The sequence below is a fragment of the Brassica rapa genome, chromosome A06 (assembly GCF_000309985.2).
Source record: "Brassica rapa cultivar Chiifu-401-42 chromosome A06, CAAS_Brap_v3.01, whole genome shotgun sequence".
NCBI classification, from domain to species: Eukaryota; Viridiplantae; Streptophyta; class Magnoliopsida; order Brassicales; family Brassicaceae; genus Brassica; species Brassica rapa.
In genome coordinates, this window is record NC_024800.2 from 23176537 (window position 1) to 23193579 (window position 17043).

The 17043-nt window shown below is 35.0% G+C and overlaps 3 protein-coding genes and 1 non-coding gene across 8 annotated transcripts; 1 reads left to right on the forward strand and 3 right to left on the reverse strand.

Moving 5' to 3' along the window:
- Positions 1-986: 986 nt before the first annotated feature.
- On the reverse strand, positions 987-5300 carry LOC103874829 (E3 ubiquitin-protein ligase ATL31-like). The gene has a single exon (XM_033273817.1). It carries the CDS (start codon positions 2618-2620, stop codon positions 1718-1720), a length of 903 nt encoding a protein of 300 aa, XP_033129708.1. The 5' UTR covers positions 2621-5300; the 3' UTR covers positions 987-1717.
- Positions 5301-7408: 2108 nt separating this feature from the next.
- Positions 7409-14904, reverse strand: LOC103874538 (branched-chain-amino-acid aminotransferase-like protein 2). 3 transcript variants are annotated; one of them, XM_033273752.1, is made up of 20 exons: positions 14667-14904; positions 13949-14310; positions 13667-13765; positions 13511-13582; positions 13317-13409; positions 13065-13202; positions 12918-12976; positions 12748-12850; positions 12474-12662; positions 12291-12391; positions 12069-12210; positions 11928-11979; positions 11760-11845; positions 11634-11687; positions 11462-11545; positions 11313-11384; positions 11145-11225; positions 11034-11069; positions 10783-10946; positions 9541-9862 (listed from the first exon to the last, which is right to left on the reverse strand). In XM_033273752.1, exons 2-19 carry the CDS (start codon positions 14015-14017, stop codon positions 10800-10802), a joined length of 1677 nt encoding a protein of 558 aa, XP_033129643.1. In that variant the 5' UTR covers positions 14018-14310; positions 14667-14904; the 3' UTR covers positions 9541-9862; positions 10783-10799. The 3 variants fall into 3 exon arrangements, with proteins under 3 accessions (XP_033129644.1, XP_033129643.1, XP_009151208.1); XM_033273753.1 differs by lacking the exons at positions 9541-9862; positions 14667-14904 and adding an exon at positions 7409-7833 and having other exon boundaries at positions 13949-14578; XM_009152960.3 differs by lacking the exon at positions 14667-14904 and having other exon boundaries at positions 13949-14578.
- MIR9554 (microRNA MIR9554) lies at positions 8902-9051 on the forward strand. Its single transcript, NR_128611.1, has one exon. It is a non-coding gene; the product is annotated as a microRNA MIR9554 (primary transcript).
- On the reverse strand, positions 14837-16979 carry LOC103874539 (putative uncharacterized protein DDB_G0277003). 3 transcript variants are annotated; one of them, XM_009152962.3, is made up of 10 exons: positions 16804-16979; positions 16652-16718; positions 16376-16507; positions 16237-16300; positions 16078-16168; positions 15904-15988; positions 15773-15829; positions 15576-15692; positions 15425-15498; positions 14837-15357 (listed from the first exon to the last, which is right to left on the reverse strand). In XM_009152962.3, exons 1-10 carry the CDS (start codon positions 16905-16907, stop codon positions 15045-15047), a joined length of 1104 nt encoding a protein of 367 aa, XP_009151210.1. In that variant the 5' UTR covers positions 16908-16979; the 3' UTR covers positions 14837-15044. The 3 variants fall into 3 exon arrangements, with proteins under 3 accessions (XP_009151210.1, XP_018508088.1, XP_033129687.1); XM_018652572.2 differs by having other exon boundaries at positions 16078-16171; XM_033273796.1 differs by having other exon boundaries at positions 16078-16163; positions 16235-16300.
- Between the last annotated feature and the right edge of the window lie 64 nt (positions 16980-17043).

Below are 17043 nucleotides of genomic sequence, written 5' to 3' on the forward strand. Positions count from 1 at the left end.
GATGATTTTAATTTACAGCATAAAAACTATAAAAGTATTATATTTGGCATAATTATACAAACATTTGAATATGTGAGTAACATTAAAATATATAATAATTATGTAAAACAAATATCTGTATATATATATATATAAATGTGAAAATATATATCCGCACGGTTGTGCGGATTGTTTTTTTTTGGTGTAATTTTGCTTAAAATTTTAATAATGCTATGGATGAAAATTTGAATTTATAAATATATTACTACTGTTTTGTCATTCTGCCCCGCTAGAAATTCATCCTGGATCCGTCACTGGCCAACGTAAGTTACCTTGTGTATTCTATTTGATCAAACACATGGTTCAAGGTTCTTGGTAAGCAGGTATTGGGATGCCTGAACATCCGCAGAGGCGGACCTACATGGAAGGAAGGTGGGTCAACTGCAACAGGTTAAATTAGATATTTGGTTTGTAAGCTTAAGTTTGTAGTCTAAAGTAGCTCATTTCACTGATTTTGATCTTTGACACCCCTAACCCAGTTTCAATTCCCTTCCTGCACCATTTTTCTAAAAAAATTCATGCTTTTGTATGGGCTTTTTACTATTGTTTGGGCTTAAGTATAAATCATGACCCAGGTAAAAATATTTTCTGGGTCCGCCATTGATCATCCGTCAGTTTCTTGTAAGTGCTTTGCAATCTTCTTGTTACCGGTCCTACTTTTCCTTTATCGATCACTCGTCCATAAAATTTTACAACCTAGAAAGCAATGGACATTAACACTTTGTGAGAGTTCCAGAAACTTATACGTTTGGTGAATTGCGGCGTGTATGTAGTTGCAGTCACCAGCACAATTCCGCCATCGTTAGCATATGCCGGAGGCTTCCACTGGACCAGTCACCAGGACAGCATTAATTATTTCGAGAGAATAAACGATCATACAAACAAAATTGCAATTACGTCTGCGTTTGTGTTTATCCATTAGGAAGGCGACCTAGTCGTGGTCCATATTTTTTTTCTTTTTTGGTCAAGAATCGTCGTCTATATAGATATGTATACATTGAGAATGAAGTCGCTATTATTTTATGTTTGATATAATTTGGAATGTATATGATTCATTCCATAATAAGATTGTATACAAACTATGTTTGGTATCAGCTATCAAGTAAGGTTAATATCTCGTATTTTAAAGTTCAAATGATTACTTGTCTGAACTGTGTGGGGATAAGATTATGATTATCTAGTGTCTGAACTACACAGAAGGGGATATTAATTTAGTAGTTTACGAATGATATTACTGAAAAACGTACATAAACACAATTTCCTTGTCCATATGGGATTGACATTCAATATCTTACAAGAAAAGATAAAGAAAGCTAAAGAATTGCGTATTATCTATTTGTATGAACAATGCTCAACCTTTTTTCTTTGGGAAGGCAAGAAAAAAAATTTTTTGATAGAAGCTATATTGTTATTTTGATAGAATAAATTATGTAAAATGACCTATTTATTTTAGATCCAAAAAAAATCACCTTTAAATAAAATGAAATAGTCACTTTATCAATTCCACAAAAACAAACAAAACTTTTGAGCAATATTGTCTCGGTACGTTGAACTTGAACCGATGATGTTCCTTCACCGTCCCTATTAACTTCAACCGACGTACTCCATACAAGCGAAGTGTTTCTAAGAAAACTCCACCGGTCTGCTTGTACCGAGTCACCGGTAGTACTGCATTTGCTTAAATGCTATCACCACGACCTCGCCTAATAGAACCATCGTCCCGTCTCCGCCACATAAACTGCGGTGATTTGATGAATAACCACTGGTCCCATCGATCCAGTGACCGGTCAACCGGTTTACCAGTACTCCTCGGTAGAACCGAAAGACTATTCGACCGGTTCATTTTCCAATTTGCCCTTATCTTCTTTCTTAAATCATACGGTAACCTTAGCGTAAACCGCTCGGTACATTCTCCAGGTAATATCACGGAATGTCCCGTGGTGTGTGACCTCACTAATTTGACACGTGCAACACTCTCCACTACCGGTTCGGAAATCACCGGTTGCTGAGACTCGATATCCGTTTCGGTTATTACTTCCGGTTCGACAGGTTCAGCCATCTGCTGCTGGCTATAAGCAAGATTCGTGCGGCAAACGGGACAAGTTACGTGACCCTGTAGCCATGCACCGATGCAGTGCGCATGGAACACGTGATCGCATTTAGGTAGAAAACGCAGCGTTTCATCGTCCCCAAACTCGGTCAGACAGATAGCACACTCCAACGCACCGTTCCCGATCTTCTGTGTCTTCACTTCCGAATAGATGAAAGTCGGGAACGTCTCGATCATCGACGCGTCGATACCACGCGCAACTGTCGCGTTAGTCTCTCCCCTCGCTCCTCCTACGGAAGGGTCAACGCTGCCGTTGACTGCTTCGTTGCAGCGGCGGATGCAGTCGGGGAGGAATGCCAAGATTAAGAAAAAGGCGATTACACAAAAAATGACCAAATATATTGTGAGAGCTAGCCTGTGGCTGTGTTGTGCGGGTTGACTTGAAGCTAGCTCTGATACGGATAATAGTAGAAACAGGACAAGAGCTGGTAAAGCGTTTTGCTTTCTGGTCAACGGTAAGAAACTCTTCATGCTTCTCGAAATCCCAAAAGCACAGTTTACTTACTATTACATTTACCACATAAGAGGAGGAGAATGTGAAGTTTATAGAGAGATATTATTTCGAAAGTTGAGGACTTGGGGAAGAAGAGACGAGGATCGACTCAAGAGGGTTGTGAGACCAATTAGGGATATGTTATCAGCAAATGTGACACGTCAACAGAGAGAACTTTCCAGTTGTAAAGTCATAATACTTTTTTGGAATGTTTGACCATATAATAATAATATACTAGGTGATAATCCGCGTCTTGCGCGGAATAAAATTATTAATTTTAATATTTATAAGATAAAAAGATATTAGATCTTTTTAGTGTAGACATCGATTTGGTTTTAGGTTAGATTTTTTTAGATTTAACTCTTTTAAAATATAACAACCGTTCGGAAACTGTATTTATTTTGGTTTGTTCGATTAAACTGATTTTTGTTTTTCTTTCTTTCGGTGATAGATATGCAGTTGGAATATATATCGATTATTGCAAATTTTATGTAAAAAACTTGATATCTTACCTGATACAATCAGTTGATTTAATGCGATCATTTTCATTTTTTAAATAAATATATAATAAATATCTTAAGTAATCATTAATTGAAAGATACATCATTCTTTTATAGAATTCGGTGTAGATAATCCTCCATCGAAAATTTTTAGGCTTCAGTATATGAGTGTTTCAAACTTATTATATTATCAATAGCTAATAAATAAGGGCCATATACTATAAGTTATAAAAAATAGAAAATTCAAAGTTTTTATTAAGTGATCAGAAAAATTCACCAGCATCATCGTAAATATTATCAAAATTTTAATATAATTTTGATTATTATTTAAGTCAACCTCAGAGTGGTATTGCCGGCTTTTGTATCTTTTAATGTGACCATGTTGACATTAACAACCATAATAAACGTTAGCATGTTCTTACTTCTTAAAGCTTATCCAAAAACCTTCTTTCTCATTATGTTAAAAGGACTTACCGGTCGATGGGTCAGTGGATCGACCGCGGGTGAATCTTGGATTAATAAATGAATTAATTTTATTATATAATAATATATTAACTATGAAAAAATTAATATAAAAACTATAGTTTAATATTTTCTAAATGTTGTTAAAACATAAAATAATAGTTTCGATATGTATATATTTTATGTTTAAAAGGTATTTATAAAATACTTAACTTTAGTTTTTATATTTTTATTTTCATTTTACATACAAAATATCAAAAAATAGTTTAGACTATTTAAAATTTTCTGTAACAAAGTAAAAGTTATGACATCTAAAAAAATTTAAGATATAAAATTTATAAATATTTATATTTCTATTTTGAATAATAAATTAAACTTCAAATTCAAAATAAACTCAAAGTGAAAGATCATTATAATAAATTGTCAATAACGGAAATAAACTAACACCAAATCACATCAACTAATTTTGGTTCTCTCTACCATCGTTCACTTCATTTTCTTCAGGTGACATAATGAAATCTTCATCAAAATCTAAAAATCACAAATATAAAACTTAAAAGGGAAAACCTAACTTTTTTTTTTGTCAGCACCTAACTTCTTAATTGGAAACTTACAATATATTTCGGCCAGCACACTACGATAACAGAAAGTTATATTTCGGCCAGCACACTACGATATAAGTATATTGCCATAAACTGATTATGTTAGTTGATTATCATATATTTTTTGCCTTGGCCAGCAACCAACGAATTGGTTATATTCGCAGATTTCAATTGATTTTCCAACTCGGAACCAACCGGTTCGGTTCATTAATTCAATTAAAATCCCTATAGTTACAATATCTACGTTCTGTTAAACTCTCTCTTATACAGAGTTCTCACGTAACAAACTAATGAGACGTTAAATATAGTACAACAAATCCCTTATAAGAGAAAAGGAAAAGACGTCTCATCTTCTCCGTTCTGTTCACTTGAGTAACAGATAAATGGATTTCTCTTCTTGGGACGTCGTCATCTTATCTTTCGATCACTCCTCTTGGGATTCTATATACTCCTCTATAGTCTTTATATCGCAAGCATGCGTATAGATTGACACATTGAAGAACAAAGTTATGTGAGAAGAAGAAGTCACGTTCAAGAACAATATTAGACAGAGTGATAATACTCTTTATAGTTCATTTAATCTCATAGTATGCGCATTCTTCTCGCGAGTGTAAGTATCACTATGACCAAGATTTATGACCTTATATCATGATGCGTCATGTAATTGGTAGACAGAGTAATCGCCGTCGAGCACATTATAGCATTAATAACCCCGCGGATATCATGATGCGTCATGTCTTCAATGTGTTATGCAGTGGGGAGCTTCGCAATGTGTCATGCAGTGGGGAGCTTCAGTGTATTATGCAGTGGAGAGCCGTCGAACACATTATATCATGGTGCATCCTGTCTTCGTGCAGCCCTCCGAAGAACAACACACTGTAACCGTCTAGCGATTTCGCAGAACGTCTCAAATCAGACGTTGGAAAAGTTATCCACCTAAACTCCAGCGATGTGCACGGACCCGCCATGACCGACGATGGTCTTCAAAGTGTTACTCAAGAGGACAGAACGGAGTTCATGATGTCGTGTGTCGCTGGAACATGATACAGATTTTTCTCGTCTTCAAAGTGTTCCTGATGTGTTCTTCTTTCAGATGAATGGTCATGTCTCGTCTGAAGCTGAGCCAGAGCGGCTTGTCTTCAACCACAGCATGTCTAAATGTTCTGAGCTTCGGGGTCACTTGGTCGTCGTTTCCTGAGTCGGTCTCCACGTAGAACTCCGAAGGTTTTTTTAAAAACATTACGTTTGAAGTAATAGGTGCTTAAGAATGAAGAAGAGAAAACTCCCCGCCTTGCGATTCCCGTGAGAAGTCCAAAACATTACTTGGTTACTTTTTTTTGTAGAATAAGGAAACTCTTTAAAAATTTGCTTATAGAGGAAGCAAATAAGGAAACTTATTTGTGAGAATGTATTTCCAATAGACACGTGTCCAACTTGGTGTGAAAGCATTAACTCCAATGCTCCTCTTTTAATATATAAGAGATGAGAATATGATTCCTTTTATAAAATATATGATCATTAATACTCTTCTTACACGATATTCAAAAAAAAAAAACTCTTCTAACCTTTTGTATGACCATTTTTTTATTAATTGGATTTAGTATGAAAAAAGCTCCATTATAACAAGTTTACTTATGTTACATGGGAACGGACAGGTACGTAGAAGCGGAAGCGTATGGAAGCGTTGAAGCGAAATTTTAAAAAGAATTAGGAAGCAGATACGTATTGGAAGCATATATCTATTTATACATATAATATATATATATATATATTAAATATAAGAAAATTTTATAAAATTTAGGACTAAAAATTATATGCTTTAAACTTAAAATTAATCATTTATTCATTTATAATAATTTTGAAATGATTTCATATTAAAACTGTGAAAATACACGTAATAAAGTTTAAAAGAAATTACTATATTAATTATGTTTAATACTTCATAAATCATTGATACAATATATTTGAATATATACTATATCTTTAATAAATACTTCTATGCATAAAGATACTTTATTGTATTAGTTTTAATATTCATATGTTTTTATTGTCTCTATTTCATTACTATTAAAATTTGGATTTTAGATAAATTTAAACTATGATTTTTTTTTTGTTTTATGACATTGTGTTCTTAGAAAAACGGAAGCGTGATTCCAAAACAGTATCGTAAGCTTCCAACGTGTTTTTAAAAAGAATATTTTAGAAGCGTTTTGGAAACGAAATTCTTTAAGCTTCCACAAGGTTCCGTTTCCGATTCCGGTTCCAAAGTGGAAAGCGGACGTCCGATGAAGCTTCAGTACAACTTACTTTACTGACATTTGTTTAGTTCACAAGAAGGGAAGACCAACAGATTTAAACATGAATTAACCAAACTTTCAAAAATGCGTTCCCTTCACTAATCTTTAACACTATTCATTCGTAGGTTTACTTTGATATTGACATCCTTCTAGAAAGTTCTTAGCCATCGAAGCTTCATAGTATATTGCGACCCGCTAACTCTATGTGGTTTTACTTGCATGATTTTTCATGACTTTAAATAGTTAGTCCTCATGATAAGTATGATAGGTATATCATCTATCAGATTCTGACGTGGCAAGTACTGAGGATGACGTGGAAGCATTAGAGCAAGGGGAAGATTCTAGATGGGTGAGAGGCTTTGCCGTTAGATCTATGAAATATAAAGAAGATGAAGTATAAAAGGGGAGGTTGAGAGATGTTTAAGATCATGCTTGATGTTGTAATTGGTTAGACATATGAGTCTAGACTCGATCTATATGAGATCGGTGATTCAAGATACACTCGCCGTGAAAGTGTAGATTGGATCAAGCTTTGAGCTATCTTGTAATATGTTAGTGTGTAATCGATCTTGTACATCAATTAGAAAGCTTTTAGTCAAGACCGTCTCAAATTAATTTTAGATCCGGTTCAAAAAAATTATTAATCGTATATTTTATCAAGTAATTTTAAAATTTAATAATTTTGTCTAATTTTTTTTTTTAATTATAATTTCTAAATTTAGCATTATATCTAAAATTTTAAAGTTTTTTACCATAATTTATCTATATATATATTTTTAAAAAAAATTAAACATTTTATTTTTATATTTCAGATCCTATTCGACCGCTCCACTTACTCGTACTGTTAGACGGTCCTGCTCTTAGCCATCGATGTGAATCTAAAGAAAAACCTTATACCAAAATATAAACTTTAGTTTTATTCAGTTTAAAGATCTTTTACAACGTCATTCTCTATTTATACAAGAATCACACTTTAACCTAGTAAAGGCAGTGTCATTGAAAAATGAATAAGACAATCAAATCTATTAGAAGTTGCAGGGTAGTGAGCTGGCCTTGTCGTACTCATTGCACTCGCTTTGCATGATCTTTGAGCGTTCTGCTCTGTAACAGAAAAGGAAGGAGAGCTGGAGCTGGGCTTCACATCTTCATTCGTATTGGGCTTTAGCATCTTGGTAGTGTCTGGCCCAATACTCTCTATAATCGAAGCTTCATATCTCTATCGTGATCACTAACTCAAATGTGGTTTTATACTTTTATTATCTTAACATTTTACCTCCCCCAAAAAGTGGGTTTACAGTACTTGTAAATTTAACGACTCTAAATAGTGGTCCTAACAAAAAAAAAAAAATTTGTCATCAACAAGCAACTAATTAGAATGAAATCGAAATTAGTTAAGTAAACCAAACTAATAGTTAATTTAAACCAAAAGAGTACTAATCTACTTATTGAACCATCATATGAAATCTTCTTCTTTGTAACATAATTATGTTTTCAGTTCCCATAATTTTTTTTTCTTTTTCAGTCATGGTGCAAATATTTTGTGTGCGCTAGATGGATATTTGGAAAAACCAAAAACGGTGAAGGAGAGTTTGACTGACGGAGATAACAAGAGCGGGCGAGATCGAGAATCGTCAAGACTCACCAAAGCTTTTGTTACCAACATTTGAATCGAGACAAGTCTAACATATGGAACCCTAAGATATTTTTTTTCCTTTATGGGAAAGGTAATATTTCTGTTTTGTTTTTATCAGGGTATAGTAGAGGAATGAATGAGCTTTGTGTTTTCTATTTCTTTTTAATTGGTTATTAATATATACTATTATGTATAAATTGTATTTTCGAGTATGTGTGGAAAGTCAGAGTTAGTACTTTTCTCTTTATTAAAAAAATGAATTTTTTTCTGGTCATTTTGTCAAACATCTTCTTTTGTCTCTTTCTTGGTTACGAATAATTGCATCCAAAGAAATGTTTCGACGTTTTTCTTTCTTTAACTATTATTATTCCGTCGACTTTAAGCTCAAATGTGTGGCTTTCAGAAAAAAAGTGAGATAGTTATGTTCCCTCGTTCGATCATTGAACTCGGTCTCTTAAAATATCATATTTTTGGTATCTGGGAATCTGGTTCAGAAGATTCCGAGGAAGAATATTATGGATTGAAAATCTAGGTAGTCCTCTCTCATGTTCTAAAGGTATTCTTCAAATAAGTTGTTATCAGATCTTATTGTTCAATGAGTCGGACTACAAGACGTGGCAGACAAATCTAACAAGGACTGTTGCTGCAAACACAATGTTGTATGATAATCTATCAAACGCAATCTAATTGTGAGCTACTTTAACAACAACCGAAGCAACTCAAACATGATCTTAAGGTAGAACCTTGGTCACCTAACATACATTTACTTCTAGGAATGATACTTGGATATAATCATGGAATGGAGTACATCCGATTCTTAAGTTTTGGCACATTCTTCTATGAGGCCAAAAGAGAAACTTAAGGATCATATACTCTATTCCAAGATCATATCCAAGTATCATTCCTGGAAGTAAAACGTTTGTTGGGTGATCAAAGCTCTGCCACAATATTCCATTTGAGTTGCTTCAGTTATTGTTAAAATACCTCACAATTAGATTGCACATATCCGATAGATTAGCAGACAATAGTGCATCTGCAACATTAGTCCTTGTTAGATTCATTTACCACATCTTGTAGTCTGACCCATTGAATAATAATATCAAAAAAACTATTTACTTGAAGAATACTTTTAGAATTGGAGAACAGACTATATAGATTGCTGATCCATAATATACCTTTTCTAGGAATCTTTTGAACCAGATTTCGAGATACCAAAAAGTATAATATTCGAAGAGACCTAGTTAGAAGATTGAACTAAGAGACATAACTATCTCATTTTCTTTCCGAAAGCCATACATCTCATTTGGACAAAATTATTTGGAATCGAGAGACAAAAGAAGATGTTTGACAAAATGACCATGAAAAGAAAATGGACAATAAGTTAGCTTTCTAATAAAGAGAAAATAACTAATGACTTTCCACACATAATTCAGAATGCCATTTATATATAATAATATATTTCAATAACAAATTTAAAACAGAAGAAAAAACGCAAAACCCATTCCTCTATTATATCTCGATAAAAATAAAACAGAAAACATTACTTTTCCCCAAAATGAAAAATAAAATATAGATTAGGGTTCCATATGTTAGACCTGTCTCGATTCAAATGTGGTCACATAAGCTTCGATTTCTCAAGCCTTTGATGAGCCTCGATCTTGGCCGATCTTGTTATCTCGGTCAGCCAAACTCTCCTCCATCGTTTTTGGGTTTTCCAAATATCAATCTAGACACACAATTTTAATTTTTGCACCATGGTTGAAAAAGGAAAAATAAATTATGGGAACAAGAAAACGTAAGTAACAAATTAATAATGTTGGGACTTTGAAACTTTATTAATTTATAGAGATATTAAATTTACAAAAATTTCTTTAATGAGATTATTATTTTAAGATATATTTATTCTAAAATAAAAAAAATATATTTGATTTTAGTGTATAGAAATTAATTGTTTATCTGTTAAAATTTGACATTTATATTACTTTTATTATATTATTTGGTGTATATAATATATATTGCATAGAACTTAAATGTGATTTTAGAAAATATTACTAAATATCATGAAAATATATTAAGTGTTAAAGAAATATAAAGATAATTCCATTGTGAATATAAAACAAACAATATAATAATAGGTTTTTACTTATATAAAATATGTATACATATAAGTTATTAATTTATAATTATAATAAGACCATATATTTACATAAAAATTTCTAAAAAATTATTATCTTATCATTTTACCGATTTATGTCAAATTTTGAACCAGTCCAAGTTGACACCGGCGAAATTTATTAATTTATAAAAATTATTAATTGATCGAGTATTAATTTATAGAGGTTTTACTATATGTTACAAAAAAAAAAAAGATCTCGTATGATCGTTTAATAAGTAGATTAGGACCTCTTTTCGGTTTACATTAACTTTGAGTTTGGTTCACCTTTCTAATTTCGTTTACATTCTAATTATTTGTTTGTTTGTTGACCTAAAAAATTAAATTTTAGTGTTACCATTATACCGTTATTTTTGAGTTACAGATTATCATTCTTGTGAAACAAATGACGTTTGATTGAAAAATAAATAGCTTAAGCATGCGATTCATAACCAATATTATAGAAATTAACACCATTTAGCAACGTAAGTTACCTTGTGTGTTCTATTGATCAAACACATGATGTGTTCAGGTTCTTTTGGTAAGTAGGTATTGGGACGCCAGAATCGTCGGTCAGTTTCTTGTAAGCGTTTTGCAACCTTCTTGTTACCGGTCCTACTTTTCCTTCACCGATCACTCGTCCATCAATTTTCACAACCTAAAAAAAAAAGCAATGAACTCAGGATTTATAAGACAAACCACAAAAGTGAATGCATTAAACTAGAGAGACTAATAATGTATGTACCGGGCTAAGTTCTCCCATAGTTCCTGTAGTCCATACCTGGATAAAGATTGAAATTATATCTTCACTGGATCATTTTAAGATTCGAAGATAAAGGGAAAAAGATGAGGAAACCTCATCAGCTGTATGGAACTCCGACAAGCTGATGTTTCGTTCTTCTAGGATGAAGTCTTCTTTCACCACCAGTTCCATGACCTAGACATTAATGAGATGATGAGTTTGGTTATGTTGTATAGCCACTGAGACATGTTAGAGTAAAGAATGTAACTTCTTCTCTCTTACAGTAGCTCGGGTGATGCCTGGGAGACAATAATCAGCACGGGGAGTGAGAACTCGGCCTTTCTTCACCATGAACTGCATGAAACACACAATACCTCCACCATTCAGTTGGCTTTTCTAGAGAATAAATATTTTCTTCACCATGATCTTACAATGTTGGTTGCATTGGTTTCAGACACAAAGCCATCCTTGTCAAGCATGATTGCATCATCCACATTGGCATTGTTGCTTTCAATCTGTGTCATTATGACAAAGAAAGCATCTTACACAGATGACACATAATCACAGATTAAACTTAATGCGGAGGAGAGAGAGAGATGGAACCTTTGCGAGTATGTTGTTGAGGAGGTTGTTGTGGTGAATCTTAGAATCCAAATTCTGAAACAAAACAAGAGAAGCATAAACAACAATGGACAATAAAGACTTTATGAGAGTTCCAGAGACTTATACGTTGGGTGAATTGCGGCGAGTAGTTGCAGTCACCAGCACGATCCCACCATCGTTGTCATATACTGGAGGCTTCCACTCGGCAAGTACTACATTATTAACAAAATCTCATGCCATATACCCTATTCCAGAGACTTAGCATGCTTAAAAGACACAAATTTGAATCTTTACCGATCAAAGTACACCCATAACGGTTGAATGCAGGGCTCATTCCAGAAGTGACCTGAACAAAGTCATCACAGCTTGTTTGAGTTTAAAATTAAAACATATAAATAAATTTGAACTTGGTGGAAAGTGTAAGTAATAATATACCTTTTTGCCACGAGTTAGAGAGAGTCTTATATGTGTATTGTCAAACATCCCATTGGTTATGAGAGTTCTGAAGATGGCTTCTTTTACCTCCTCCCGGGTTGGGACATTGTTGAAAGCCAGAGCCTTTGCTGAATCGAACATTCTAAAATCCAATACTTTCAACATATTAACAAGAATGATTCGAATAACAGCTCAGGTTTGTATTCTGACTTTGCTTCTTACCGATCTAGATGCTCTTCAAGCTTGAATACTTTCCCTTTGTATATCCTAAGACCTTCCCATACAGAGTCACCTCCTTGCACGACCGAGTCAAAAACAGAAACCTTCAAACAAGAATAAAGAACATCAGAGTTTCAAAGCAAGCAGCTAATAACAAGCAGAGATCTCTATGTATGGTTCAAGCACCTTCGCCATCTCACGTGGCACAATCTCATCACCAACCCAAGCGAAAAGCTTAGCGTTTTCAGGAACTGGAAGACTGGGAGGAGTTAAGGTGCTGGTCAAGAGAGAGGACTTATGCTTCACGTGGCGCCTGAGGATGTTGTATAGCGGTAAACATTGCTCCAGCAAATCGTAATGCTTCAAAGGGAATGTCTGAAAACAATAGAAAACACACAATGTAGTTTGAATGATATTTTGGGTTCCAGAATCTTTAGTTGTACCAAACCCAAACCCGTACATGAGGATAGTTGCTAGGAGACGAAAACCCTGTTGATTTGTGAACAGTCTTGTACCACCATGAAGCCCATAGTCCATCTTCTGGTATTGGACCAGCCTCCCATCTTCAATAACACACAAACAATGAGTCAATGTCCAAGTCAAATCCAAGAGAAAGGTAAAGAGTTTTACTTAAGCATAGAGGCTTGAAACGGTATCTCCAAGTCATTGCAAAGACCACGTAATGTACCCTGGAAATAGAATGATACAAACAAACAAAAACAAGCAAGAATTGAGTTTCTTGTCAATATTTTCATAATATTGCAATGAAACCTTCACCTCGGGATCTTGCTGAAGCTCATCTGCATCGACGATTGCTGGTGGTGTTCCCATCTGACAGAGATCGCTGTATATCGAAACTAACTCTCCCAATCCCAACTCGGAAAATGATAAAGGGTGCACCTTCTCAAAGGAAGGCTGCAATAAAAATTTCAAACAAAAACAATAACAGTGAGAAGAAACATCTCAAACCTTTAAAAGATTCAGACACATAACGTCAAGATAAGTAGAATTGAGTTTGATAAAGCTAACCAATATGTTAAGGGGATTGCGTATCAAGATAAAGTGCTTCCCTTTGCTCATGAGCTCACTTGGCAAACCAAGAAGTCTCTGTTTCGATATATGCTGTACACAGAAGGGCAAGAAACACAATACAAGTCACAATCTTATCCCAAACACAGCGCGATATAAAAACAAAACTGAAGTCTCTAGATCGGAGTCTAAACCTTACAGAACCTATATTTCTTGTTCCCTGGGGCATAAATGATGTCCTTCACCACCTTGTCTCCATCACACTCCTACAATTATGTTGATTTCTCCTCATAATGAGTAGACTAAGCATTGCCTTAATGCACTGTAACATAAATCAATTACTGACATACCATCTTAGAGAGAAGCTCATCTCTGTATGGCCTATCAGCACCTGTAGATTTAAGATATGCAGCGTATAATGGCTCGTCCTGCACTTCAGTGTCATCTCTCTGAGTCATAATAAACCAAAAGACATCTTTTCAAGTTACAAACTCACACCCACAAAAATGTTTTTCAGTGAATCAAATGTTTGTTTTATTTTCAATCATCATAGATTCAGAGAGAAACCAAACAACTATAACTGCAGGAATACTCAAAGTCTTCTCTCAGTGAAGCAAGAAGAAGAAAAGTACCTGAGCAAAGGAGTACATGAGAGATGTGCTGAGTGATCTTGGAGCAGACCATGCGTGAATCACCTCCATTACAGAATATTGCTTTGAAATCAAACGCTCTATGATCACTCTACTAACTTAGGGTAAAGAAAGTCATTGCCTTTGTCCGTGTCTCTCGTTATATATTTAACAGCCAGAGAATCTTGACCTCACGTAAAAGAAGATAAATCTTTATTTCTCACTTTTGCGAAAAGATAAAAAAAGTTTCCTATTTAATTATATGATCTTTTCAAATTAGTTTAAGCATCTTATCTTATCTCCTGCCACATCGAGTTTGGTGAGTGATGATGTAATAAAATAAGCCATCAAGATCGAGATTCGTTCTGTATAACCAATAAATCAAATAATTTATTTCGACAATGACATCAGATCACTGTCACAGAGCAGAAAGTTGAGAGTAAAATAAACTTTATGCAGAAGATGATAAGAACTTTGTACTCAAACTTTAAGACTCGTGAAAGTGAAATAAGAAAGCTTCAATATTGGATATGGGTTATAAGGAAAGACTCATTGAGAGACACTCTCTCCATTACTCACTCTTACTCTATACTAGTCCTACTCTTTACTTTATACTAGTCCTAGGTTGCACACACACGTACAAGCCTAATACTAAGAGACACCCCATGTCCTCTTGTCTATGTGACTACCAAGAAGCAAGAAGCAATGCACACACCCACACCTCATAACAAAGCACCCCATGTGCTTTTGTCTACTTTATTCATTCCTTACTCTTCTAGATCCTTTCCTCCAACTTGCTTCTCTTGTCTTGCTTTTCTATTGGGCTAGCCTGTAACCTACTGGTAAAGTATTGGCAGTCTACTAGCTTCAAACGTATCAGAATATCACAAGGATGATAAGTTTTCTTCAAATCCAAACTCTTAACGTTTTGTAGTAACAAGCAGTGATATTGTTTAGCGGTTGTTTTGCTACAACCAGATGAAACACTCACGGCAATTTTAACAACCAAACCTTTGACCTGATCAACCAACTACCATATAGTAACAAGTTTCAAAGAACCTGTAGTTTCAGTTGTAAAGTAACAAAAATGCTTAACAGATTATCTGGAGGATATGGAGAAGAGCCGGACGCTTGAGCGGTCATACGAATACATATACGGTAAAAGCTCATACGGAAGCTTAAGTTCTTCGGTCAAGTCTGTGATGGAAAGGTCCATTTGATCCACAAGTGTCAAGAACGCATTGAAAGTGTCTGCATTGCGGATCACAGATGCAATATATGCCACTGCAGGGATGCGTCTTTCAGTCTCGAGAGAGCCATTGTCTCTTTTGGTTGGTCCTCTTAAAAGGGCTACTAGAACCCGAAGTAGATGAGGGAAACATGAAGGATCATAGATTACATCTGCGCCTAGACTGATAAGAACGTAAGGGTTAGTGACATAAGCAACATCTTTTAACAAATGGTTCTTGGTTTACTCACACAATATCTGGACGATGCTCGCTCAGTTCACTGTCCGTTGCAGTTTCCCATGGGAGATGGATGCATTTAACTCGCTGCTTAATGGAGAAAAAATCAATTAAATGAATCATATGTACTCTGAATCAGAAAGTACAAAGAAACTCCTACTTACTGAGCTCTCAGCTTCTCCGTGTTGTTTGAGCAGCTCGTCATCATAGTTTAAGTGGTTCCCCTCCAAGTTAAGCTTCATGTTAGACAGAGTTAAGAGGTCTCCGTCTGTTAATATCACCTAGCAGAAGAGAAATCTGGGGCTCAACATGTTTTGTACTTATATGATGAGAAGGTTGGAAATGAGTAATTAAGGATTACCTTCTTTGCCTTTACATGTGCAAGACAAATGCCGACCAAACCAACTCCAGAACCAACCTAAAACAAGACCCCATCAAATCATGAAGTGAACAGAACTGATCAGAACTTAAAATTCAAGATGTCAAACTAACCTCAAAACAGGATTTGTCAGTGAATAACTCTGGATATGACAGAACAAACTCTGACAAAAACAAACTTGAAGGCCAGATTGAACACCTGCTAGACACATAGGACACATGGTGAACGATGTGGAAAAAGACTCGTGCATCTAAATGAATCAATGGCAGTCAAAGAAAGACTCTTACCCGGTATCTCCTTCAAGCATGTTCAATGAACACTGCAGCGGAACAACTAACTTCCTTGAACTTGGACAACTTGGATGTTTGTATAATAAACCTACTAAAAACAATCCACAGATGAGTCCGCAAACACAATAAAAAAAATTCATAAAGACAGGATTTCACCTTCTGAGAAAAGAAAAGAGATGAACTTGGTGATCCTTATGTTTTCTTTCACTAATGCATCCTCCTAACCACAAAACTAATGTCTTCCATAAATTAACAAAAACACGGAAACCTCAATAACAACAAAAAAAAAGTACACCTTAGAAGCCTCTGACATGTGAAGAGCATACTCTTCGTACACTTCATCTAACACTTCACTTTTCTCCAACTCAACTTCAGTTATGAGTTTCTTCAGTAACCTTTTCGCGTATGATGCGTTACCACTCGCAGTCTACACAGATGAAAGAGTTCAAAACAAAAGTGTAGAGTAACTCACACATTAATACTACTCAAGTTTCAGTCTTAACATAAAGCTCCTAACTTTCTCTGGCTAGTGTATAACGAGAGCAGAGCAGAAGAGTGTAACTTTACTTACAGCTTTAACGCAAGTTTCCCAGAGAAACCTCTGGACACTCTCCGTAAGTGATCCTCCGGAACATCCTCTACATTAAAAAGTACATACAGAAAGCAAGAATCAAATGCCGGAACAAACTAAACAAAGAAGCTCACGGCGGAGACGGTGTATACCTCGCGAGAGAAATGACGGAGTCCACCGGTTCCATTGCGAGGAAAGCAGAGAGTACATAAAGGTACTGTGACTCTGCCTCCGTCGAGTTCTCCCCCGCCGCCATGACTTCGCCGTGTCAAGCTCCGAGAATCATTTACCAGTTATAAAACTTTGGGCTTAATGGGCCTAAAATGATTTGGCCCAAAGACATAAATGATTAAATGACTCTTAAATTAACCACGAAGTTACAAAATTATCCC

Excerpts from the sequence above, each read along its gene's own strand:
- LOC103874538 (XM_033273753.1), bottom strand. The coding sequence starts at position 14,017 with ATGGAGGTGATTCACGCATGGTCTGCTCCAAGATCACTCAGCACATCT. Across the intron at positions 12,977-13,064 it reads AGCTTCAGCAAGATCCCGAG|GGTACATTACGTGGTCTTTG; the intron begins GTGAAGGTTTCA and ends TTCTATTTCCAG. Across the intron at positions 11,226-11,312 it reads CAGGCATCACCCGAGCTACT|GTCATGGAACTGGTGGTGAA; the intron begins GTAAGAGAGAAG and ends ATTAATGTCTAG.
- LOC103874539 (XM_018652572.2), bottom strand. The coding sequence starts at position 16,907 with ATGGCGGCGGGGGAGAACTCGACGGAGGCAGAGTCACAGTACCTTTAT. Across the intron at positions 15,499-15,575 it reads ACGGAGAAGCTGAGAGCTCA|CGAGTTAAATGCATCCATCT; the intron begins GTAAGTAGGAGT and ends TCCATTAAGCAG. Across the intron at positions 15,358-15,424 it reads GAGCATCGTCCAGATATTGT|TCTAGGCGCAGATGTAATCT; the intron begins GTGAGTAAACCA and ends CGTTCTTATCAG.
- LOC103874829 (XM_033273817.1), bottom strand. The coding sequence starts at position 2,620 with ATGAAGAGTTTCTTACCGTTGACCAGAAAGCAAAACGCTTTACCAGCT.